This window comes from Pyxicephalus adspersus, chromosome 9 (genome assembly GCF_032062135.1).
Source record: "Pyxicephalus adspersus chromosome 9, UCB_Pads_2.0, whole genome shotgun sequence".
Taxonomy (NCBI): domain Eukaryota; kingdom Metazoa; phylum Chordata; class Amphibia; order Anura; family Pyxicephalidae; genus Pyxicephalus; species Pyxicephalus adspersus.
The window spans coordinates 56,226,414-56,252,643 of NC_092866.1; the positions used below are offsets into that span (position 1 = coordinate 56,226,414).

Below are 26,230 nucleotides of genomic sequence, written 5' to 3' on the forward strand. Positions count from 1 at the left end.
AATTGGCAGTGCTGAAGCCAGCTGTATCTATGGAGGGGATGGGGCACTGCAGTAACAATTTCTCATGCAGATGAAAATGGCTTTATGGAATTTGTTTGTATACATAAAATATAACTAAACTTAAAATAAAAATAAATCACACTAATCTTTACTTCCAAAGATCCCTCGGAAGCTTTTCTCGATTGGGTCCTGCGCCATCCTGAAATCCACCTACGTCACCCCACTGTGCAGGTGCGAGATTGGGTGATGTAGCATGCTGTAAATGGAAAAACAAAAAGCCTGTTCTGTGCATGCCTGATGTTGTGCATACGCAGAAGCAGCCAGAAGCCTTCTGGAATGTGACGAATGTATCCTATAAGGCTCTACGCTCCCATACAGCCTTTACTGCTGTGGCAGTAAAGAAATAAGGGGAGGGGCATCACTTTTTTCTAAAAAGGGTATTAAAGAAAATAAAAGATAATTTTTATTTATATGAAGGAGTTATCTAACCTTTTATGTGTCGTAAAAATGTGGGTGATAGGTCCGCTTTAAGATACATCAGTAGTGATTGGCACAATCTGAAGCTCGGGGGTGTGTCTAAGACCACAATGGATCTTATGGGGGAATTGAGAGTCTGCAGATAGAAACTGTGCTTGCTACAATATGCTTTATTGAAAATTCAGATCCACACAGTTTTAAGGGGGTTGGGGAAAATTAAAGAGCAGCAAAGCTTATAGCGAAGACTATATAGCAGAAACAAATAGGACAGAAACAGCTGATGATGGATATTGTATACAAAATGTTGCATATATTAATACACAGATAAAAATCTAGGGAGGCAATTACATATTTGGCAAAATGCTTGATAATCACCCTTTTCCTTGTATGATTCATAAAGCTGTACTCAATAATATTGCTCATAATATCCTGTTTTACTCCAAACAAGGGTTTGGCAGAAGGATATTCACAGGTGGTAATAAATAGGCCAATTTAGGCACCTGTAAAATTTGGACATGATGCAGAGTGATGTATCTCAGCCTTTCTAAATTTAAAGCTAACCCCCAGACTTACCTTTAGTCTTTAATAGTTGTACAGGTTCATATTTTGTGATGCAATTACTTATTCTCATTTCCCTGCACACTGTAAGCCTCCCACAGTGTACATTACAAGCTCATTGTACCCCTTTGTTTTCTGGCTGGAGAAGGTTTAGCATCATCCAATGTTTTCTTACCCAGCCAAATTATTACCGGTCTGTCATTGTCATTTATTGGATTTCTGTTTTTTTTCCAATCATGGAAGCTCAGCTTTCCCACTAGCAATGATTGGCCTGTATTGCATTAAGAAGCACAAATCTACATTTCTGGAAAATGCCGGCGGTTATATGTAGCCTTATATTGTATGTGTTGTCCAGATACAGTACAATAAATAAGCGTTGTAATGATAGGACTAAAAGCATGTGACTGGAAGAATCACCGGATGAAAATAAAAAAGGAAAAAGAGTCTAAAAAAGAAAACAGCCACCATTTCTATGATGGTTAAGATGGAAAGTAATTATTATTACACAGTATTTATATAGCGCCATACAAAGTCCATAGTCATGTCACAATCTAATGTCCCTACCATAGTCATATGTCGTTAGAACAGTCTAAGGGATGGGGGGGGGGGGGGGGGGGGGGGGGGGAATTAATCTAATTGTTTGGATTGTGGGAGGCAGCCTACACAAACACAGAGAGAACCTGCAAACTCCATGCAGATACTGTTCTGGATGAGATTTGAACCTGGGACCTAGTGCTGCAAAGGCCCAAGTGCTAACCACTAAGCCACCCATATACGTTGCTTTTTTTGTTTTAGATAAATTTTAAGTCCTTTAAATTTAGAATAAGTACGAAAATAAAGGCCATGTACGCACGTCAGATGATTCTTGCCTTATACGTACGGTTGGGCTTGTGTACAGAGGTTACCTGACGTCATTTATGGTTCTGCCCCGATGGATCCACGAGTGACCATTGATGAATGACTGCAATAAAAGTGAAGGGAGAAGAGCAAAACTGGGTGCTGCTCACTCATTCTTCCTCCTACCCTCTCCATAGAACAGAACTGCTGTGTACACATTCATTCGTTCATCTGTCAATTCTTTGTTGCTGTAAACAATCATGAAAGATTGTTTCCAGAGACAAAAAATAAGTGTATGTATGCAGCCAAAGCATTCTGACTTTTTTTTATGACTATCCTGATCTCTAATTGTTCCTAAAAGTTGAAGCCAGAGAGTTGGTATGACAGCCATAGCATTTCCAAAAGATGGTCTGCACTTGCAGCCCCTGCATTAGTCTCATAAATTTCCTTTAAAACTTGGCTGCATATCCCAACCAGTGACATTTTCACTGCAAACCCCACAACGGGATGTATGACATGCCTCAGAGGGATTGGAGTATAAGGAAGTATGTGGTTCTATATTAGGTATTATTCTTCACAAGTCATTGTTAGAGGCTCGTGTTTCCTGTCCCTCTGGGGCCAGCTGCAATTAGTCTATGCAAATCCTTAGCTATTGTGCAAATTATAGTGAAGCTTGCAAACTGTGCCCCGATCCCTTCCTGAGAGCTGGGCTATGCACAATTCTAAGGAGATGACACGACAGAAACGTGCAACCTAGAGATGAAGAAGCTAAGGCAGGGTACACAAATCTGACAAATGTAAAGTGTAATAAAAAAATCGCAGTTATTTTAAGTCTGTGCAGATGCAAAATTTTTATCAATTGTTTGTGATGGTCTAGGGTAATGTTTCTCAATCCAGAGAAGGGGGGGGTCCTTAAACAATAAGCAATTTGTGCCTTTCAGGTCGGTTACCACTGACACTGGTGATCTGTAAGAGTGGCATTCTTTCCACTGACTAATGTACTGTGAGTGGTGGATGTAGTAATTATAGAAGGGGTTACCTAAGACCTGAAAGTTATTTCAGGGGTTCCCCTATTATTGAGAATGGCTGATCTAGGGTGAAATGAAAAATGGTAAAAAATGAATGCTGTTGTAGGAAGCACGTACAGACTTACAGGATCATGAGCATAAGTGAAGCCACCCTGCTCTTGGGGCAGAATCTGAGCCTGATAGAGCTAAAATACCCCACATCTTCCTGCTGGCAAATAAACAGCCTATCATAGTGATAGAGCAATAGGAATCTATGGGAGGTAGAAGCATTGGTACTACCTAGAAGTACTATACTGGTACTAGCTACCCTGGATCTCCTGAATAATTCTTCCATGGAGTAGCATGAAGTTGCTGATGTGCAGCATTTTTAACTGGGATAGCAGCTTTCATATATACAAAAGGGGCCTGATTTATAGCAAAACGCTCTTCAAGACTGGAGAGCATACACTCTCCGTCTTCACTGGATACACGTCAGTGAAGCTGGGTGATCCAGCAAACCTGGAATGGATCTGGTCCAGGATTTAGCTCGCGAATGACTTTGAAGAAATCCATTCCAGGTTTGTTGGATTACTCAGCTTCAATGATGACAGTGTATACTCTCCAGCCTTGGAGAGCTTTTATAAATCAGGCCCTAGGTCTTCCAATGCTGCTTTTTACTGGAGGAAAGAAGAAAAGGAGCTTCAAACTAGAAGGATGGAGCCCAAGAAGATTCATTTATATGAAATGATTCAAATGAGAGCCGCATGTTCAGCCAACACGTCACAGAGGCTTAAAAGTGCCCCTTTCACCAGAGCTTAAGATGAATAGGAAGAACCGGGAGAAGTAATTAAAGAATTTCAAAGTTCTGTGAAGGGCCTACAGGAACAAACAGCAAGAGGTGATTGTTGCAGTTCCATCTATATTTTATAGAGGTTTAGGTATGAGACTTGTTTTTAGGTTTTGCAGCAGTTCCAATTTTCTCAAGCACTGTGAACAATTGCAGACCTCCGTTCAGAAAAATTCTGAGACCTGCAGAGAAGGGCCCTCAATATATTTAAGATTCTAAGTTTTCCAGGAAATGATCTTAAAATAAACCAACGCTGATTAATCCCAGTGGAATCAAATTGTACTCATGGACCATATAACATTTATATTCAATTACACACAAACCTCCTTTAACATTTATTAAAAGTTCAACTGCTCAGATTTGAGAACACAGCACTGGGTATGACTGGCACTTTGTACTAAGATTAAAACATCCGAATATAAAATTGTTGGTGACGTCACAGCGAGAAGACGTAATCACTTTATGGAAAGGAGATGGGCATCCTGTGTGGACAAAGTTCGGTTGTTTTTTGTGCTTAAATTAATGGAAGGAAGACCAATTTAAACAATTCCCTTCTCTTCTGTGGGGAGAGCTGCTGGATCCAATCCGAGTTGTTTCATCTGCACGGCGATGTCAAAGAGGTAATCGTAGCACTCGCACCTGGAAAGGACACATTGCAGTTACTCCGCTATATTCCAAAATCTAAATATTTCAATTTAATTTATCCATGCAAAGCTTATACATAAGCATGCATTGATTTTTTACAATACCATTTGCCTCCTTGCCTACTTTAGGTTAAATTGAAAATGACCCCAACACCACCACTGAATATATATAGAAACCAAACAGCTCCTTATGCTATTTAGGCTTCGGAAAGGGGAGAAGCTTCCAAAATAGTTACACACACTGAGTATGTCACCTCTTGACGTTAGAGCCTTCTCCTTAGCTCCAACCCTGATACTGGTCATAATGGGTTGCTTGATCCTTCAAGTGTCAGTACAGGTGGGTTCTAGGGTCCCAATGGCACATGCAGTGTTGTATTATTTTATATTTAAGCCTGTATGTTTTAATAAACTAATACTGCATTTCTTTCTGCTTCCCATTTGCTTTCAGGAGTCACTAGGAGAGATTTCTCATACAGAGATATGCTACAAGAAAAAGTAGCAGGCAGCTTGAGTTTCTGTATGACTTTGTTCCTATGCTGTTTTTTGCAGAAAATTCCTTTTTCTCTCTAGCACCACTTCTTCCCAATGTCCCTTTATTAAGTAACCCTCCTATCCTCTTTAAACAATCCAAATCTGTGTGTATTTTTAGATGTTTTCAGGCTAGTAAAGTGACGTGCAAGGTCCTTTCTGCCTCACCTGCTACATTGGGTGGTCCTCAGTGATGCAAAGACCCTTAATGACATGATGGCTTTAGCACCACACTCTGAAGCATCATGCAGAGGCAGGCATCCTGATAATGGCAGGACTTTATTTCCAAATGTCAAGGTCTCGGGCAAGGAGAGTAGTGAGTAGCACAGTAGTGACATCATTGAATCTCACACCAAATCTCCTGACACTAGCTATAGGTATACGACTATGAATGTGATGACATTGAAGTGCCTGGTCACACTCATCTACCCTAAATTGTTGTACTGCTTCCTAAGTACAATTACTATTTCCTAATATTCTCTATACCAAAGAAAAGTTTTCATTTCCACTTAAAGGTTTAGATGTACTTTAAACTGTTTACAGTCTTCAACAATCAGCCTTGCAATGCTTATGTTACCACCAGTTCCAATAAAACATTCACTTTTGTGACTTTCCTCAAATATATGGTTTCATATAAACACTCACATAGTCTTAGCTTTCTCCCAAGTGTCTCCCCACACGTAGACTCCATGGCGGCGCACCAGCACTGCGCAGGAATCTGGGTATTCTGTCATGGCTTTTGCCATGCGTTCTTTTAGGTCTCTCTCTTCCGGTGTGTTCTCTACGATGGGGACCACCAAGAGGTCATCATACCTGCAACAAATTTGTAACATCAGCAAAAAAGTTGATTTTCAATGGACTGAGGATGGGTGCGAATGTTAGGTTTATACTGCTGTGTGGGTATGCAGGAGAGGTTTACCCTAAATTCCTGTCCTAATACCAGGATGACATAGGGATATAAAAAAAAAAAAGAAATCGGGGAAAGACAAATGTAAAAAACATATATTGTAGATGGCATTTTCCTGAAATAATTCAAGTCAGACTGTAGCTGTAGGCTTTGGAAATTCAAATATATATGTACTCCTATGAACAATAAAAAATGTATATATTTTTAAACAGCAACAAATAACATTTAAGAGCAGTGTAACGCGGGCCATACGCACTACCGCTGGCTGTGCTCCTGGTTTCACACTCTACGGAGGGCTGCCGGAGCTCTTGCTTCCTGACATCAGCAGCCCCAATTCATCGGCCATGGATGAGCACTGGTCTGCAGCCGGGGGTTGGGGACCTCTGCTGTAGAGAAATCTATCCTACAGTTACACAAGGAATGCAGTAAGTCTTTAAGTTGGGTATCATTTGCATTTTGCTCTCCCCTCTTCTGTAAACCTGCTCTGGGTTTACATTGGAAATTAATAGTCTGGTAGGGTGCCAAGTCACTGCAGGGAGGGGGTGACCTGAGCTGCTAAGTCACTCCATAAAAAAGGGAGGGCAGAATGATCTGAGCTGATGAGTAACTGCTAGGAGTAAGGGGGTGCAAGGTGATCTTAGTTATTGAGTCAATGCTAGGAGAAGCAAGTAGGGTTGTCTGGGCTGCTGAGTTGCTGCTGTTAAGGGGGGCAGCAAGGTGATCTGAGCTGCTGAGTAACTTCTAGGAGTAAGAGGGCAGTAAGGTGAACTAAGCTGCTGGGGAACTGATAAGAAGAAGAAGCAGATCTGGGATCATGCAAGGTGATTTGAGTTGCTGCCAAGAGGGGAAGCAGAGGGAACAGAGCTGCTGAAATGAAGTGATTTTATGGTGAGTATGAAGATGAATTGTTCCAAAGTGCCTACAGTAGAGGGATCAGTAAGGACTTGCTTTCAGTCCTTAGCCTGATCGCAGTTCTAAAATAGTATCATACAAAAACTGAACAATGCTCTGATCATTGCAGAAATAATGACTTCAGCACTGTGCATTGTACAATGAGTGCACGTGTTGAATTTACAGCTTTAAAAATAAAATTAAATATGAACCTTAAAACTACAGATGATTCTAACCCCCCAAAAAAGTTCACACTTGTCACCAGTGAGAATCTGACATGAGTACAGAGGTCACCTGACGTCGTTCATGGACCTGTCCTGACGGAGGTGAACAATGCTGTTCAAGTCAATGGAGAATAATAAAATGGGGTGCTGCTCGCTCAATCTCCCTCTTCCCCTTTAAATAGAATAGAATGACACTGTGCGTACTTCACTCGTTCGTTCATCTGTCACTCTTTTGTCGATGGAAACAGTCACAAAAGATTGTTTCTAGTAGCAAAAACTGAATGTGTGTATGCAGCCTTATTCTGGAAGCTTTGCCCAAATAAAAATTGGACTGATGGAAAAGGACGAGTATTGGCAGCACAGTGGCTTAGAGGTTAGCACTCTGGCCTTTGAGCATTGGGTCCCTGGTTCGAATTTCGGCCAGGACACTATCTGCATGGAGTTTGCAGGTTCTCCCTGTGCATGGGTTTCCTCCGGGTACTCTGGTTCCCTCCCACATTCCAAAAACATGCAGTTAGGTTAATTGGATTCCCCCAAAAACATTAACCTTAGTCTGTATTAAAGACATGAGTATGGTAGGGACATTAGATTGTGAGCCCCTTTGAGGGACAGCTAGTGACATGACTATGGACTTTGTACAGCGCTGCGTAATATGATGGTGCTATATAAATACTGTGTATTAATAATAATAAATTGCCTGTGTCTCCCTACACTGACTTATAAAAATATTATGGCATGTGACAAATTATTTAAAAAAACTATCAGTGTCACCTGTGATAGTCCCCAGAGTTGCCTTTCTTTATTCCTTTAATCATCTCCTGGTGTGTGATCCGAAACTCCTTCCCTGGAAACAGCAGAGTGGCCAGAACAGCAGATTTGGAGTGAGTGTGAATCACAGCTCCGGCTCCTGGAAACAAATGTTCACGTTACAATCATGTTATTATTTGTCCTGTACAGATCACATAAAGCAACAACTCTCAAAATCACAAAATAAAACATTTACAGTCCATTGGTGATAAAGAATCTGTCCAAATACTCCATTTTTGTTATGACGTGTGTCCCAATCACTAAAATCTGACTATTCAGTTGCTGCCTATAAATGAACATAATAATAATAATAATAATAATAATAATTACCTAAGATAAGCCGCAAAATGTATGTATTGTACATGTAGTGTGCATAATATACTACAAGAAAAAAATAATATATATTATATACACACATACATATATATATATAATGTACACAAGATGCTATAAGGGATTGGCCAGTGCCAAGAATGAGGCAAAGGTACCAGAGCTCCACCTACTGGCTTCTTATGTAAAATTCCCAGAGGAACAAATTTTTATAGTGATTTTTCTTTAGCTTTTTCAAATATACACAAAAAGATCATCTTAAATTGAAAGTAGCCATTTAAAATAAAATTTTATAAAAATGTTCTTCTGTAACCTCTTGTACCTCTTAAATGACCAAAACAAACTCTGCAGTTTTTTTTTTTTTTGCATATCAAAGCACAGCTTGCTCCAGAAGTTAATGAAGGTTTAGGCTTCATAAAGTTTTTTTTTTTTTTTTTGCTTTGTTTGTGAGTAACTGACACCACGCTGCCTAATAATATGTTGAGACAAACATGTGTTCTTATTGCATTTATTTAAGTAATGTACCTGTTGCGACTTACATACAAACTCAACCTAAGAACAAACCTACAGTCCCTATGTTGTATGTAACCCAGGGACAACCTGTATATAAATGGCTGAAGGTAAACAGTCAGTTCTTGAAGATTGTGTGTCGGAAGCAGGGAAAAGTGGCAAGTGTAAGAATATGAGTATGGAAAGGGCCAAATTGTGATGGATAGTCCACTGGGCGCATGCATCTCCAAGAATCTTTTGGGGTGATCTTGGTATGCATTGGTTAGCACCTACCAAAAGTGGTGCAAGGAAGGTCAACCAGTGTACAAGTGACAGAAGCATGTACCCAAGGCTACTGATGCATGGGAAGGAAGCGAACCTTTTGGGTCCAATCCTAAAGAACAGCCACTGTAGCAAAAACTGCCCAAAAAACAGGCTGGCCATGAGAGAAAGGTTATGTTACCATTGTTAGAGACTCGACTATCTCTCACAGCTGCAAAACCCCCCAACACTGAACCTGCCAGTACTGTTGAGCTCTTCTAACTTGTTTAAAAGCAAGCTGTCTATATGCACTCTGGTGATAGCCATATGATATTTATCACAGATGGTTACAGGCATGTGTTACAGGAGCAAGATGCTATCACATAATGGGAAAAGCTTGTGCAAAAAACAATGGAAATGACATCACCATGCCAAAGAAGTACATTTAAAAAAAGCAGTGAATGTGACATTCATCAAACAACTGTAGGAGACTCTTCCTGGTGCATGTGCTTTACATTGCAGCACATGACTGGTGAATGTAACGTTCATTATTTTATAAATAAACCCTTATACAGGTTTTTCATTATTGAGTTTAGTTTAACTTTAATAAATCATTTAGAATTTGTCTTTTTTAATATAAGTCATACAGAAAGTGTTGTCCTCCCTGAGCTCTCCAATGGCCCATACCTCTCAAGGTGTATGCGTTCATGAACAGCGGCGTGCACTGACTCTTCTTCAGATTCTTGTAGACTGGAGGGCAGCTGATGTCTCTCTCATCAATGTCACAGACAAACAGATCATCCGGCTGATGAATAAAACAAAACAGAGATGGAATTTTAATGTTCATTGATTTATACATCTGAGGCAGGAACCCCCAGTGACCACTAATGATACATCATTCCCAATGTAAGTCAACTGATATCTGTTTGACAAAAATGTTGAGACTGATCAAAGAAAATGTGGAGTCTTATCCAAGGTAGCTCAATAGAAAATGAATGGGGGGTGGCAGTGAGCAGTTCAGTATCACAGTCAAATGTGCAAGCGCTGTTTTGGTGCAGGTGGCTGGCACTTAGAGCAATATGGAACTCTTATTCCTGCTGCAGGTGTAAACCTAGTCTAAGGCTAGGTACACACGTGTAATGGTTTTCGTCCGATCCGCTCAGGGCTGATATCAGACGAGAATCTTGTGTGTGTACAGTGCTCATCATTCATCGTTCAAACGACCACCCTGGCAGATCCACGGTCAATGATCAATGAACGATAGTAATAGAAGTGAAGGGGAGAGAGCGCAGCGGAGTGATGCTCCATCGTTCTCCCCCCTCCATACAGCAGAATGGTGATGTATGTACAGCGCTCCTTCATGCATCATGCAATCATTTGTCGTTGGAAAGGATCTTTCACGATACTTTCCAACGACAATTATTGCATGTGTGTATTCAGCCTAAGGCACTTTTATCTTTCATGGGACTCATGATTGCTCAAACATTTCAAACCCTTTGGAAAATCTCGAGCAAACTGCCAAATGTTTCATGCTTCCCTCCTAATGAACATAAAACTGTCAATGAACCCCTAAATGTAATCCCTGAAGACAGTTGTGAAGGTAAGAGGTGAGTTCTGGAGAGAATGGGCAATGTATAAATTCTCTGTATTACTGAATCAATACAAACAATGGTCCTAATATGCACCCTATGATATTGAGACCTATCTTCAGCGGTTACTAATCTAATAAAACCTTTTCATATGGAAACAAAGAGGTTTTGCTTATTATTCAATCTGGAACAAGCCTTTAATATAGAAATAGCACCGCTACTACAATTCCTTGCGTCTATAAAACAGTCCAATGCGGGGCCCCGCATAGGCAGAGAGGTCTATAGACGCGAGTGATGCTGGGAATTGTAGTTGCAGCGCTATTTCAATGCAGCGGAGGGCCAGCTGCAATTTATATTTAGGATTCCTTGGGGGGCCAAAAAAAAAAGGACGTTGCGGAGTTTGCCACCCTTGCTTTGAAAGGAACCTTGGTTGGGAAAGGATGTGCTATGCAGTGTTCTCCCCAGCCCCTTTAAGCCGGTTGCACCACCCAGTCGGCTAATTTTGGGTGGGTAACAATACTGGGGCTACCACCTGCCTACAACATCTTCCCACCCAGCCTAAAAAAAATTCTGGGGAGAAAACTGCTATATAAATATCCACTTGCACAGTTGCAATATTTTATCCAGAAGACTGATGCTACCGAGAAAAAAAACCCACATAACTCTAAAGACAATGAGCCTGATTTAATAAAGCTCTCTAAGGCTGGAGTGAAGCTGGGTAATCCAGAAAACCTGGAATATATCTGGTCCAGGATTTAAAATATTTGCTAGTAAATAGCAAATAACTTTAAAGAAATCCATTACAGGTTTGTGGGATCACCCAGGTTACTGATTAAAGTGTATTCTTCAGCCTTGGAGAGTTTCAATAAATCATGCCCAATACCTAAACAAAACCATGCATACCCTTTCTTATTTCATACAGGCATTAAAATCAATGTAGGTCTATGTCCAGCCTCTATATTAAAAGAGATTTGCTGTCTGCACCCCAACAAGGGGATTTTCCTGTCACTTCCTGTGTGAAAGCTGTAGTTGTCCCTGGAACAGTTGCTGTGCAGTACAAGCAATACAATACCAATCAAACTCCAGCTTGCAATGTAAAGCTGCGTACACACTTCCAATTTTTATCGTTCAAAATGAACGACGAACGAACGACGAACGATCGATTGGGCAAAAATCGTTCGTAAAAAAAGTAACCAACGACGCAGACGAACGAGGAAAGTCGTTGGAAATGAACGACCGGACCGGCGGATCGGATTGGACGACGATCGTTGACCATCGTTCGTGTGTACGATCGTTCATTGATCGTCCATGGTCTGAGCATGCGTGATGAACGAACGTTCGTTCACTTCCTGTCGTGCACGTCACTTCTTGTATCGCTCAAACGATCGCATCTATTGTGTGTACAATATCTACGAACGATCGTGTCGTTATCTCTATGTGCAGGATCGGTGCTATACGATCGTTCGCAGATATCGTGCAGGATCGTTCGTCGTTCGTTTACCAACGATAATAATTGGAAGTGTGTACGTAGCTTAAGAATGTATTAATGAATACAGAGCTGCAATAATCTCTGACTTTTTATATCTTCCTGGATCTCAGTTGTGGTTTCCTTTAAAATCAGACCATTACCATAATATTCTTTTGAAATCTGGCAGAGACCCAAGCGAATGCATCGTCTGTATCACATAAATAATACATTTTCCATGCTGCGGTGATATATAGCCCCTCGTGTCTTCCACCTACACTGCATCCCAGACAATGTTTGGTTATAAAACATTCAGGATGTTGTTTATGTCCCCGCATTGTTGGGGGAATGGACGCTGCCCTTATGCCAACCGTTCTCCTGTTTCTTGCACTGAGCGCAGCTGACGCCACGCTGTGACTTTGACAGTAGTAGGAGAGGATGTTCATACAAGACATGACTGCTGGAGGCCGTTATTAAACATGACCTGTCACTGAGAATTAACATTTTTAAATGGAACGGCAGACCACAAACTAATTTTATCCGGCCTTTTGTTTTATGTATCCTCTGGTTATCACGACAATGATGTCATATGCAAATGAGGAGAGATGCAAAATCAGTATTTTAATAGTTTAAAGTGGGTAAACAAAATGATAGAAGACGGTTTTAGAAAATAGACATGAAATCCGCCAATGATTTACTTTGACATATAAAGATGCATTGAACTGTAGCTATGTCTGCTGATAAATTGGTGTTCCAATGGTCTCCGTAAAATACAATGGTCCTCTAGAACAGTGGTCCCCAAACAAGGGGCCGTGGACTGGTGCCGGCCTGTGCCTGGTGAGTTGGGGGCCACAAATGAAAGGAGGCAGAAGTGCCGGAGGCCCTCCTTACACTGCTCTAAAGCTACTGACAGTGTGAGCGCAACCAGCGATAGAGCGGCAGCTCTCCTCACACCGCTTACACAGAAGCTGCTGAGAATGGCAGAGCAATGTATGTAAGATTCCACTTCTCTGCCATTCCCAGCAGCTCTCTTACATTACTCTGCTAGTGTACTGACAGGAGGCCGAGCTGCTGAGAATAGCAGAGTAGTGTAAGCTGTTCATATAGCGAGCCAGGGCAAAATTTTATTCTATGTTACCGGGCCCTGCTGTCAGAAAGGTTGGGGACCACTGACTCAGAAGATCCAATTATACCTAAATAGTCAAACTTGAGCCCACAAAGTACTTTCCCTTTGCTGGTGAGCTTTCTGAACTTTGTAGTACTGCTGAACAATGGTTGTGTCTTATGATTCCCCTCCCAATGTAAATCTTTTGGAATACAATATTTCCCTTTCATCCATTGAGGAATACAGGGGACTGTAACCATCTCGTTATACTACTACTCTTAGGAGAATTAAACATAGAAAAAATGGAAGCCAGGATAACCTCTCCTACTATGAGCATGCCTGAGGCTTTTACATGTGCCTCACAAAGCATGTATAGTCTTCATCTTTGCTGTGTTAAAGACAAATTATTTTTAAGTAGTGCTTTTTTATTCTTCAAAATTTGTTTCAATCAGGCTCCCATCTCTGTAATGCTGTTGGAGTTTTATTTTGTACTTCAGCTATATAGAACAGTCCTCTTCTCCCTGGCTTTTTAAAGCACCACATCTGGACCCTGTTGGACTGGACAATGTGCAGATAGCCAAGAAATGATCTTCATGCAATGGGTTCTGACAGACCCATATCTGTTGGCATTGCCTCATTGCTTGCCTTGTACACAAAGACCCAGTAAGTGTGGTAAAGTTGGGCTGAGCACCAACAACCATCCTATTTAAATGGGTCACAAGGTGCCATTTGTTTACATTTTCTGTTGATTTTTACATGAAAGGGGTTAATGCTGTGAAACCGAGCACTATCATTATTTGCTGGGTTGAGTGTGTTATAGCTTTTATAAGAAGAGAGTGCCAAAGCTCCCAAACATTTTGGAAATTTTAAATTGGATTTTAAGTGGAAATGAACTCCAATGGAAAGATGAAGAAAGTCCAAGGCTTCCAACCATATTCTTCCTAAGCCTTCCCAAACATGCTCTACACTTCTATATGGAGGTGGCTATCTAGACCATGGAGCAGAACTTTGCTTCGTGTCTGAGCTGCCCCTCTGATGGTTGGTGGGGTACAATACAAAAAGAAGTACGGAAGAGGCTTTGCATTGGAAGTCCTCAGGTATAGTTTCCTTTCCAGTAAGGAGAACAGTGTGCAAAACAAAAGTAACATTGCCAATCTCATTATAAATATCATGAGCCCATGAATCTCAGGTAGTGGTGCATTCAATAAGTTTATACTACGTAAGTTATATTTTTTAGGACACAAAAAGCTACATTTGTCTGAGGAATGATTGGGCAAATGCAACTTTTCAAAATGTTTTCTAGTAGACAAAGTGCTTATGGTTACTTTTGGTAAACTGGAAACTCTGTGTGTGTTCCTCTGATCCCGGTTTTACCACATATTAAAGGCATCTTCACAAGCTTTAATCCAAGCCCTGCCTAGTCTGCACTTGTCCAAAGGGAGAACATTTTTGGTCACTGAGGCACTCACACTCGATAATGGATGATAAAAGACTTGACTCTAGGGACAGGTCTTATATATTAAAATGAAATTAAAGTAACAATTGTGAGGAGGCAGGTATTTTATCACAGAAGGGAGAGTCAATGTGCCTTCTGCAATTCAAAAACTTACCTGCCCGTTTAAAGTCTTTATAACTACAATTACTTCTCCTCACTTTGTGGATACCTCCACCTTCATTTGGTCCTGATCCTGGTCAAGGATCTTAGGAAATCTTGGTTGGGAGCTAATTCATTCACAGCAGCCAGGGCTTTGCTTGGTTACCTGGAACTCTACACTGAGCTGCAAACAGGTCTATTGAAGAGGAGACATGATCTGTCCCTTCTACAATAAATAAATATTCTGCTTTTTTTGTTCATTTAGTTAAATTTTAATATTGAAACATTAGCATTTAGTAACAAAGTGTAAAAAGGGAGGCAGAGTTATCCGTCTTAACAGAGCCATTAGCAGTTTCCTGCTCCTAAGCCGGGATTTTAGTTTTAAATTATTAAAAACCCACTTATGGTAAATTTCCTAATTTGCCTTTTATTGGACTGGTTGGAAAGCTTTTATGCCTTTATGAAAAAAGCAGATTGAGGAATACTACTTAAAAGTCCCCAATACGAAGCAAATTAGAGAGAATTTTTCATCAATGGGACCTTGCTAGGCCCTTCCTAGTGCACCTCTGAACACCCTACTGCTCACCCAAGGATTTTCACCACTGTCCCTAAAAGTCAACAGGCTCTTACAGCTAAACTAAAGCCCTGTACAGACGTCAGATTTCTGTCAATTGAAACTACTTTTTTGTGATCGTTTACACTGAAAGGAAGACAAACAAGCGCTGTGCTGTATACATGGTGCTGTTCTGTTCTATGAAAACCAAAGGTGGGAGAATGAACCAAAGGAACCCAGGTGATCTCTCCTTCATATTAAAGTACAGCGGTTATGTTTGATTCATACCTGTGTCAATTACAATCATTTGTCTCTGGCAACAATCATCTAGCATGTCTACGTAGCTTAAGATAACCTACTATACACACCCCAGTAATTTTAAGGGTACATACTCCAATGTGAAAAATAATGAGTTACCATACAAGAAGTGTAAGGTATAATATAAAGAGGATCAATTTAAAAAGAGAGGCAAACAGAGTGTTTTTTTTAAAGGCAATGTTGTATTAGTGATAATTTTTCATAACACAATAAGCGTCAGAGAACATATATCTCACATAATTTCAACAGTTGACAGGCTTTAGGCCATCTAACTGGAACTTTACAATACCCAGCTACTTGGTATATATGGTGAAAGGGCCAGATGACGTCCCATTAGTCTGGTATTAGCATAAAATATGTAAACCATTCCCATAAGTGTAACAGAAATACCCAACACGTTTCACCCGATGTAGGCTTCCTCACGTTAGCGGAATAATGTTATATACTGAAATCCACATGGACATTAGCAAAAAAGTAGTCAGTAATAGTACCTAATAAGTAAGTAGTTCCAATATATAACTAAATTTGGGACATGTAGTAAAAACTGACATAACAATATAATGTCAAGGTAGTCTAAATAGTGTATAGCATACATCGATTCTTGTAATGATCTATCTCCTGATGGAGAATATATAGCAAAACACAAATAAAAATGAACAGTTTGCCTCTCTTTTTAAATTGATACGTAACTATTTGGGGTATTTTTACTCCTACCTTACCCTATTAAATTACTACTACCACTACTATACCTTACATTTCTCTCTATTTTAATATGAAGGGGAATTATCATACCTGTATTCTTTCTTTTTGGACACCCGATGGTGCAATATAAATTTCATCCCTGAAAAAAAAAATAAAAGAAAATAGAGACTCATTATTGAAGGCCTAATAGGCAAAAATGAATACCTAAAAAGGCAGAGACAATGCAGATAGTGTAACAAATGATTTTGTACATCTCAAATAAAGTCCATTGAGAGAATGATCTTGTGAATAAATTCAGGGGGCAGTGGAGCGGTTTTGATGTGAAGTTAGTTAATCACCCCGTTAACGCTCCATAGAAAGATGCGGTTAAGGTCCATTTTAAGCACCCATAGTTACCTGCGGTAAGAAAGCAGTAACCGGCTCTATGAACTAGCACTTGGTAAAGCATGGTAAAGTTGTGATTGGGTTCTTACATCTACTTTAATATTTCTCCCAAGTACAAGTGCAGTTTAAGGTGCAAATTCAATAAAGAAGATTTGGCAACAAATGGGAAAAATATCTCATTTTCCATTTTATCGCAAGTAAAATTGTGTTCAGGCTCAAATTTCCTGTTCTGTCACCAAGGAGGAAACTGGAGAACCTGCAAACTCCATGCCGATGGTGCCCTGGCCAAGATTTGAACCCGAGTGCTAACCACTGAGCCACGGAGCTGTCCCATGATTTCTGGCTTCAGATACACATCTTCAGGCTCTAATAAGCCTGAACAGCATTTTATTTTATCTCTATTTAATGTACAGTGCTGCTAATATGTTGGTTGGTGCAATATAAATCCTGTTTATTAATATTATTATTATTAATAATAATAATAATAATAATAATAATAATAATAATAATAATAATAATAATAATAATAATAATAATAATAATAATACTAAGCAGACAGTTTCCATGCAGTGGGTTCCACCCCTTATTGCAAAGGTTTGCTACTCATTTTGACGGAAGATAAAAAAGCACAGTGTTCTCCCCAGCCCCTTTTAGCTGGGCGCACCACCCGGCACTTTTCAGTAACCACCCGCCTATTTTTGGGTGGTTACTGATAGGTTGGGTCACAAACAAAGGGCTGACACCCGCCTACAATTTCTTCCCATCCGGCTTAAAAAAAATTCTTGGTTCAGTAAAACACTAAAGAAGATAAACCTACTTTATCTGCTGCTCTGTTTGATGATGCAGAATACAGGCAGCCCCTCAGCATCCCCCTTTAAAATGCAGAACTGCTGCTCCTGTATTTTACAGGATGACATCAGAGCTAGGTTTCGGTTTCGGCAGACTGGCCATTCGGCAATGCTACCTATGAGACTTTAAAAGATGGATCGCATGAAAAGGAGGAAGCCTGCGTGTGTGAGTAATAAAGTCCTGGAGTTCCTCTTCCTCAGCAGGCGCCCTCATCTTATGTCTTCCTCATCTTATGGCTTCCTTGGTCTTCCTGGCATGTCACCCGATTTCATCCTGGTCAGATGAGAGATCGGGTGACAGCCCGCTGTAAAGGGAAAAAAAAAAAAAAAAAAGACAATCTCACTTTACATGAGTGAGATCGGCATCTCTTTCCCCTAAAAGGAAAAATGCCCCTTCTGCACATGTCCGAGATTAAGGCATGCGCAGAAAGAGCACCCAGAGCCTCCAGGGATGCATGATGTAGTAAAAATGTTGAATTTAGGTCCGCTTTAAAGACTGAAAAATGCCCAAAACAGAAAAAATACACTAACCTTCAATCACACAGAGCAGCCGAACGGTCCAGGGATGTATCCATCGGGTCCCTGTCGTCCCGGCATCCATCTCTGAGCCGGCACGCTGGGTGCTGTCATCTTTGCCTCTTGCCACCTGACCCAGGCGAGTGACGTAGGTTGGAAGAAAGGAGATGGGCAATTTTTTTCCTCTTTTCATGAAAAGGCTCCTTATGCGCATGCCTGAGATGCTCGGGCATGCGCAGAAGAAGCACCCAAGAGCCTCCCGGGATGTGTGACGTAGGTATCCTGGGAGGCTCTGCACTCGCATTCATTTTCGATCGAGAATTAGGGGATGGTGCTGCACCTTTTTTTTTTTTTTTTTAAAAAAAGGTGTTGCACTTAAGAAAAATACAAACAAAAATAATTTTTACTCGACATAAAACGGTTGTCAACCTTTTACGTAAAGTGAAAAATGTTGAGTTTAGGTACGCTTTAAGTGAATGTCAAATTCCTTGTTTTATAAATAGAGCCCAAAGACTTAAACCCAGCAGCTTCTCTTACCCATATTTCATGCTGACGCCTCCTCCGGTCCCTGTCACCCATCCTAAATTATAAAACTGTCTGCACAGCTCCGGGATCAGGTGTCGCGGGTGTCCTTTTTCCTAAAAAAAAACCAGATCATAACAATCACATGATTTAAAAAATCATAAAAATAGAATTTTCCCCCTCATAATGCTCATGGTAATCACCAAACCTTAGCACTGTCAGTCTGATTGCAGTTATCCCCATTGCAGTAGTACATGGCTCCCTGGATTGTGCTTTGCTGGGTTCAGGAGTTGTTTACACACTGTGTGTATGTTATATAAAGACACACAATGATATTATTGTTCGGTGTTATGGTTATATTATGTTGTATATTGTGCAGAGTGAGAAGTCAGCTGCTGCAGACAAGGAGGAGCCACACTCCCATCCAACCCCTCATGGAAGGTCTGAGCAGCACAATGATGACATACAAGACACAAACATCTGTAGAACACTATAAACAACAGATCACCAATATGACTGACAAAAATTGTCTCTACAATGGCAGCCACTTTAGCTGCGTCTACTCCATAGCTTACAAAGGAATTAAGTCCTCAACAAAATGGCGTCTCATAAGACATTATATTTTAGCACTAGCTGCTCAAAAAAACCTAAACAGCTCTATTTTTAGCTTCAAAAGCATTTTGCGGTTTTAAATATTATAAGATAACTATTAGTAAGCTGACGTTGTGTTTTGAACTAGAATGCTAGGCAAGCCTCTGTTATTAAATATGGTCAGGCAGTAGGCGGGGCAGCCCCTGTCAGGGTCCTGCAGCGGTGCAGGAAGATGGCGGCCTCCTTGAGACTTGGTTGCCGGGGGATCTTCAGGTCATTGGTGGGGGTTGTACAGAACCGGCCTCGGGAGGGCGGCCTGAGGTTTCTTCACAAAGCGGAATGGCGATGGGGTGAGAAAGCCACCTGTCCTGCTGTCATTGTCCGATTTTGTTCTGTATGCCAGCTATAGGTGTCTTTTGTAGGACTGCAAGTCCCAGCCTGGCCAGAATACTCCCAGCTGGTGTGTGAGGCCTATAGAGGAGCCATTGGTTGCCTAGCAACTGTCTGTGTCTGGATATATGAATTGCAGGGGGTTGTGCTCCATATATTGGGGGACATTCATTAAAAGTGTCACTTGTTCTATTTTATAACCCTGGCTGGGGGCTATTGTTTTATACTGCACGGTATGGGCGGAGTGCTTTCCTAGTATAAGTACATTTATAGTGTATGGTAACCTAAAAATGTCATATTTTGTGAATTGGCCTTTTATTCCTTTACTAGTTTTCAGGTTAAAGTGGAACTGTCAGTAAAAAAAGTGACTCTTACCTTTATGGGTGGAAAGCCACTGTCATGGTCACGTTGGACCTGTGCTGTCCCGTCTTCCTTGTTCGTTTGGGCGTGGGCTGGGCGCCGCCATCTTCTTCCTATGTCACCTGATCTTGGTCAGGAGCGAGATCCGGTGATGCGCTTCTGCTAAATGAGCATGCGTGAGAACCGGATTTGGTACAGTAGAGGAAAGCTTCTGTACAAGCATACGCACAAGGAGCACTCTGCAGCCTCCTGGGATATGTGATGGAGGTGGCTGCGGGCTATCCATTCACTCTCTACTGCTTCCGCGGCGGAAGAGGAGGGGTCCCCCTTCTTTAAAAAAAAAAAAACAAAAAAACATTTTGTATATATTAAAGGTTTACCCAGCCTTTATATATATAAAAAATAAAAAAAAAATGTGGTGATTGGGCCACTTTAAATCCTGCCAGTTATCCGGGCTTCCTATGTGGGTGACCACGTCACACATTCATCTTAGTGTGGTCAGGTTGGGTCCTTGTTCTGCTTATACAGGATGGCGTGACTATTTTCTATAGCTAGATTCTACCCTTGCCTTCACTGCTCACCCATAGACTACATTATTATTATTAATAAACAGGATTTATTTAGCGCCAACAAATTATGCAGCGCTGTACATTAAATAGGGACTACATGTGTTCTTTAGTCGACTTAACAATCGGCACAGTCAGAGAGCACAGGAGGGTATCCAGGATTTCTGGCAGGGTCCAATGATAAAATTGGTTTGAATAATTATGGTGTTATTGGTGATTAAATTTTTATTTTGCAGCCAACCCCCCAGTTATAGATACATAAACAACAACATGTTTGTGGTATATTAGTTGTACCACTTGGAGAGAGAAAAGGAGGGTTTTTTTGTCCTAATTATGTAGTGTTCCAAAATCTATACACAATTTTTTTTTCCCATAACAGAATAGTAAATTAAATTACAAACATTTTATTAGATCACATATATGACTCTGATCCCAGCTGCATGATATTCATGCAGTGGGGAGGGGTTTTGTTCTACACAGCTATACAATGCCGTCTATGAATGCTATATATTACATACAGTATCCGGGTTCTCCCCAGGCCCTTTTAGCTGGGCGCACCACCTGGCACTTTTCAGCACCCACCCGGCTGTTTTTGAGTGGTTACTAAAGAGTTTGGTCACAATACAGGGGCTGCCACCCGCCTACAATTTCTTCCCACCCGGCTTAAAAAAATTTCTGGGTTGAGCACTGAGTATGTTGTTATTTCATATCCCATAAATCCCAACGCTTTTCACCCTACGTGGCTTCTTCAGGGGATTGAGGAACCCTAAAGGTTGTAATAATGGACATAGTATAACATTAGCTTTTGAAAAAATGTGATAATATATCTAATATACTCTGTGCAGGTGTGAGATTGGGTGACCCCTTCTAGAAAACATAAAATAGGTGCAGATCTTATGGCATATGTGTGAGATCGGCAGATCTCTCAATCTTTCCAGAGCTTTACAGGATTGGGTCCCACACCATCCTGTAAGCCACCTTCGTCTTGGCGCAGAAGAAGCTCCATCTTCTGTCATCTCCTTCTCCCTACGTCACCCAATCTTGCACAGGCAGGATATCGGGTGACTTAGCCGCTGTAAATGGGGGGGGGGGGGGGGTGCCGATCTATGTGGGATCAACATTTTTTTTTTCAACCCATGTAGGAAACCCTCCCCCCTTGGGATCAGGAATGTGCAGAAGGACCAGCTAGAAGCCTCGTGGGATGCGTGATCTGAGTTTCCCAAGAGGCTCTGCGCTCCAATTCTGACTCCCATTCTCAACCCACCACCCCCCCCCTTTTTTTTTTTTTTTTTAAGAACCAAAATTGTTGTCTACTCTTTTATGCAAAATAAAAAATAAAAATTTGGGTGATAGGTCTGCTTTAAAATGCCCGGTTTTTGAATGAAAATAAATGAGACCACAATAAATCATTTCCAGACTTTTCCCACCTGTACAATTCAGTTGAAAAACAAATCTGTTAGGGAAAAAATAAGCAACCATTGTACATTTTTGAAATTTGTGTAAGTGTGCTCGCCCTAAGCTTATACTTTGTTAAAGCACCTTTTGATTTAATTTCAGCATTCGGTCTTCTTGGGTCAGAGTCTATCAGCTTGTCACATCTTGACTTGGCAATATTTGCCTACTCTTCCTAATCTGTCAGATTGTAAGGGCATCTTTTGTGCACAGCCCGCTTCTTGTCGCCTTTTCTATTGGATTAAGGTCTGGGCCATTCCAAAACTTTCATTTTCATTTAGTGAAGACATTCTGTTTTGTATTTGTAGTATGCTTGCAATCATTGTCTTGTTGAAAGATGAAATTCCTCTTCATCTCCAGCTTTCTATCAGATGCCTGAAGGTTTTGGGCTTAAAGTGACTGGGATTTGGAGCTGTTCACAATTCCCTCCACCTTCGCTAAAGCCCCAGTTTAAGCTGAATAAAAAGCAAAGCCGAAGCGCAATACTTCACCGTGGTCTGTACACTTCCATCCTTTTCCACACTTCCATTCATTGCATATGCTTTTTGCATATTTGACAAACCAAAGAGGACCAAGCAATAGACCTTCATGTTTAATCAGTTACACTTTTTTGCTTTTTCACACTTGCATTGTTTGGTGGAAATTGCATTCAATTTATTGAACATAGGCATTGAAGAATAATGTTAGTGAAATTGGTTCCTGAACTTAGATTGTGAATTGTTGAATACTGTAGAGCAGAGCTTCTCAACCAGGGTTCCTCCAGAGGTTGCTAGGGGTTGCTTGATGTGCACCTCTTAGGTCAGTTTAAGTGACACCAAATTTCTTTTTTGAGGATCTCTATGGGTGACATTCTTCCCACTGACCAGCAATGTAAAAGACATTGTTCCTACTGACCATCAGACTAGTATACAGTGAGCTGTGGGTATTTTAAGTATGGGAGAGGTTCCCTGAAAACCTGAAAGTTATTTCAAGGGTTTCCCCCATGGTAAAAAGGTCGACTAAGACTGTTCTAGTTCAATGTATCTCCATAGAGCTCCATACTTTCAAAGTGGAACCAAACCCAGTTTATACTCGCCTGTCCCTGTTCCATGGTGGGTGCCACTAGCTTCATTCTTCTTATTCGATCCTTGGTCATCTTGATTGGCCTGGCTGGGATCTTTTATCTCACATGGAAGTTTATTCAGTCTTGGAAGCTGGAGTATGCTAGACAGAGCAGCTTAGCAGTATTGATGGCTCCATCGAGTAATCTGCCAGGTAGGAATACCTATTGAAAAAAGGGACATCATCCCTCCCTTTCTGCCTGATCCCAAATCTTGAAAGTTGAACTTTAGTTCCTCTTTAATAAATGAAATCACACTGTTCAACCCACAATTTTTGGGTGGGAAAAAGTTGTAGGCAGGTGTCAGCACTGGTATTGTGACCCAAATCATCAGTAACCACTCGAAAATAGCCGGCTGGTTACTGAAAAATGCTGGATGATGCGCCCAGCTAAAGGGTGCTGGGGACAACACTGGAATCCTAACAAAGAAATATTGTAAAACGTTAAAGTGGAGCAGCTCTTGGATAGCCTATCAGCATCAGTCTGATAAATTGCTGGATTGTTTATAAATTGCCTAAAGATGACCTGTTTCTGTTGCTGTATTTCCTGATTCTCTCACATGTGCAGAAGGGAGGATGAGTCGGAGGCAACCTGCTGCTTCCTTCTCCATAGGGAATGACGTTGATGACAACAATCATATAGATGATCCACATTGGTAAATAACTGAATGATGTTGGTTGACCACTATACACACATTAGATGTTTTTTTTTTTTTTTCCCTGGGCAGCATGATCATGATAATTAGCATATGTACATACTGAATTCTAACTCTTACCCTTTCAGACCGTTTTTTTTTTTTTTTTCTTTCCAATTTTTTACATGCCTCCTAAAATCTGAATTGGTCCAGTGTTCTCCTCGGCCCCTTTTAGCCAAGCGCACCACCCAGCACTTTTCAGTAACCACCCGTCTGTTTTTGCATGGTTACTGTAAAGTCACAATACACATCCACATAACATGGGTTAGGTATTTCTTTATTGAAGTTTAAAACAAAAAACAGCACCGGTTCCAACTGCAAGCAAATGCCTGCACAGCTGCTTGCTAACTCCCCAAAAAACCCAATAGTTATGGCTCCCACTGGCAAACACTGAACGCCCAGACGTGGTTCACAATCTCCAGTCTGAACATAGCCTAGAATATTAGTAATTACAGTTTTTTTGTTGCGTAATCTTTGTAAAATGATTTATTGAATATATATTTTCAGAAAGAAATACATTGCGCTTATTTTTCTGTACTCAAACCCCCACATTTCGGTAAAAGTTAGGATTTTGTTGAGTAAATTGACACAAAATATGTCAGGCGAGTATGAAGAGTTGGATATATTTTTGGTAAAAAGGAGACTTTTAGCTTTTCACCGATATGCCAAAGCAATTTATATATTTCTAGCCTCAGCTGTCATCTAAGGTTGGCATTAGGAAGTGGACTGGTAGTATGAAGTTGATGAAATTGGTCCCATCAGTCAGTTCTCCCACCAATATGTTAGTCGGGGGGGGGGTTGTATAAAGTTGTCAAGTTCCCACCCATACATCACAATTTACAGAGTAATCATTAAATAACCACATTGGTCCAAGGGCATCCTATGTCTTTGACTTGTGAGTTGGTAAAAACTACAATGCTCTGAAATTTATTGGAGTTGCTCTGGAGTTCATTTTAATTGATATTTTATCAATTACAATTAATTGTAGTGTTTTTTTTATTACATATGAACTCCAGAATACATTGACCTGAATATAAACCTATAAACTTACCTGTAAAAACAGGTAAACTTTTACTGACTCAAGTATAAACCTGATGCTCAAAATGTCACACTGCTAACATTCAGAACCATAATCAATAGAAATACCAATTAAAATTACCATCCATGAAAGTTATTATTAAATTATATAAATAAAGGGATGGGACAGTAACATGATTGGAGTGAAAGTCACAGCCTGAAGTAAAAGTTGATTTTACTGGGAAAAAAATAAAACTGCAACCGTTCCCCTATTTTCTTTCAACCAGACGCTTCCATAAGCCTGGGTCCTTCTAGGATAAGGGATGGGGCATTTAGCAGGACCCCCCCACCACATTTCTGAAAGTTTCCCTGGAATCTTGTTATTCATAGAATGGGGAGGATTAAAAGCATGCAGCTCCTTTCTTTTTGGATTGCATCCTGCAGCGGTGCCAAGGCCTATCATTGGGGGAGAGGACATCATCCCCAAAGTGTGACCCCTTTGTTATGGAGGTCTGGAGGCTTATTGGGAGCTTATTGTAATCTGAAAGCCCTTTTTAATAGAGGGTCACCAAATATCTGCCCCCTCACCCAGAGGATTGAGTACATAGTACCCCTTACCCTTTACAACCCTTAGAAACAACTTTTATATTTCAGGCTTGGGGCATGAGTATCCCCACATGAAGCCCACCATAAGTAGCACCCACGTATGAGACTGTAAGACTGAATTAAAGCAAAGGTCCGACACATTCCCTACTGAGTCAGACCTTTTAGCTCTGCAACCATCAAAGCTCATTCTCCCTGCATGATTGGGGAGCTCTGGCTCAGTCGGGCACATTGGACCTTTGCAGTGGGACCACTGCTTTGTCACAGAGATCATGAAATCCCACTTTACAAAGGGCTTTTCTACTGAGGCTCTGACTGATATTAAAAGGATAGTTGCACTTTTTTTTTTTGCAATTACAAATTACAATTCTATTGTTTCTCTACCCTGCAATTAACGGGTGCAGCAGAGCGGTGTTGGGGACCAGAAGGTTGATGTAGGTGTAATGTTCGGTCGTCCACAAACTTATCAATGTCATATAATATTGTCTTGATATTGTTTGTAATATTTTATATATTGGCAGCATTTTGTTTTCTATTTTAGTCATTGCTATTGCTTTATTCGCTCTTCCTATGTATTTTCCTATTCTATATCGCTTCATTCTGTCTCCTGTAGATGGCAGAATGAGACCACTTCCTGTGACTCCTATTCCCTCGTCTGTGACACCTTTTGCCTGCAGGGAACGTGATTTAATGAGGTCAGGCCTCAGTTGGTTGCCGGACCAGGGTAGTGATGGGAGAAAAAATGAAGTGGTGATAACAGTGCATTGTCAGCTTGTCAGACCTTTCGCATGTTTGTACGGCAAGCTTGCAGTTCCCTGCTGTGCTGATTTTATAATGCGCAATGAGGACGTCTGCTTAGCAAAAAAACTTCAGTTTATTACTATGAAATATTTCTATTTAAAGTGGGCTCCGCCAACCCAATTATATGCCTCCTGATGCAAATTGGTCGGTAGGTGCATGGAAGTGCCATTCCAGTAGCCTGGAAATGATGGTGCCTACCCGCTTGCATAGGTGCAGGTGGAACTCCTCCAGGTATTACCTTACACATAGGTCAG

At 40.8% G+C, this 26,230-nt stretch overlaps 2 protein-coding genes across 2 annotated transcripts in view; one reads left to right on the plus strand and one right to left on the minus strand.

The window, feature by feature from the left end:
• Nucleotides 1–4,048: 4,048 nt before the first annotated feature.
• APIP (APAF1 interacting protein) lies at nt 4,049–18,868 on the minus strand. The gene is made up of 7 exons (XM_072422115.1): nt 18,612–18,868; nt 18,419–18,519; nt 16,224–16,272; nt 9,495–9,612; nt 7,692–7,827; nt 5,544–5,711; nt 4,049–4,365 (listed from the first exon to the last, which is right to left on the minus strand). The coding sequence occupies exons 1-7, from the start codon at nt 18,657–18,659 to the stop codon at nt 4,266–4,268; spliced, it is 720 nt and encodes a 239-aa protein (XP_072278216.1). The 5' UTR covers nt 18,660–18,868; the 3' UTR covers nt 4,049–4,265.
• A 317-nt stretch (nt 18,869–19,185) lies between these two features.
• The window catches only part of PDHX (pyruvate dehydrogenase complex component X), a 62,469-nt gene continuing 55,424 nt past the window's right edge, over nt 19,186–26,230 (plus strand). Inside the window, exon 1 of the mRNA XM_072421558.1 lies at nt 19,186–19,344. Within this exon, the coding sequence (XP_072277659.1) occupies nt 19,227–19,344 (118 nt within the window). The 5' untranslated portion in view covers nt 19,186–19,226. The remainder of the gene's footprint in view (nt 19,345–26,230) is intronic.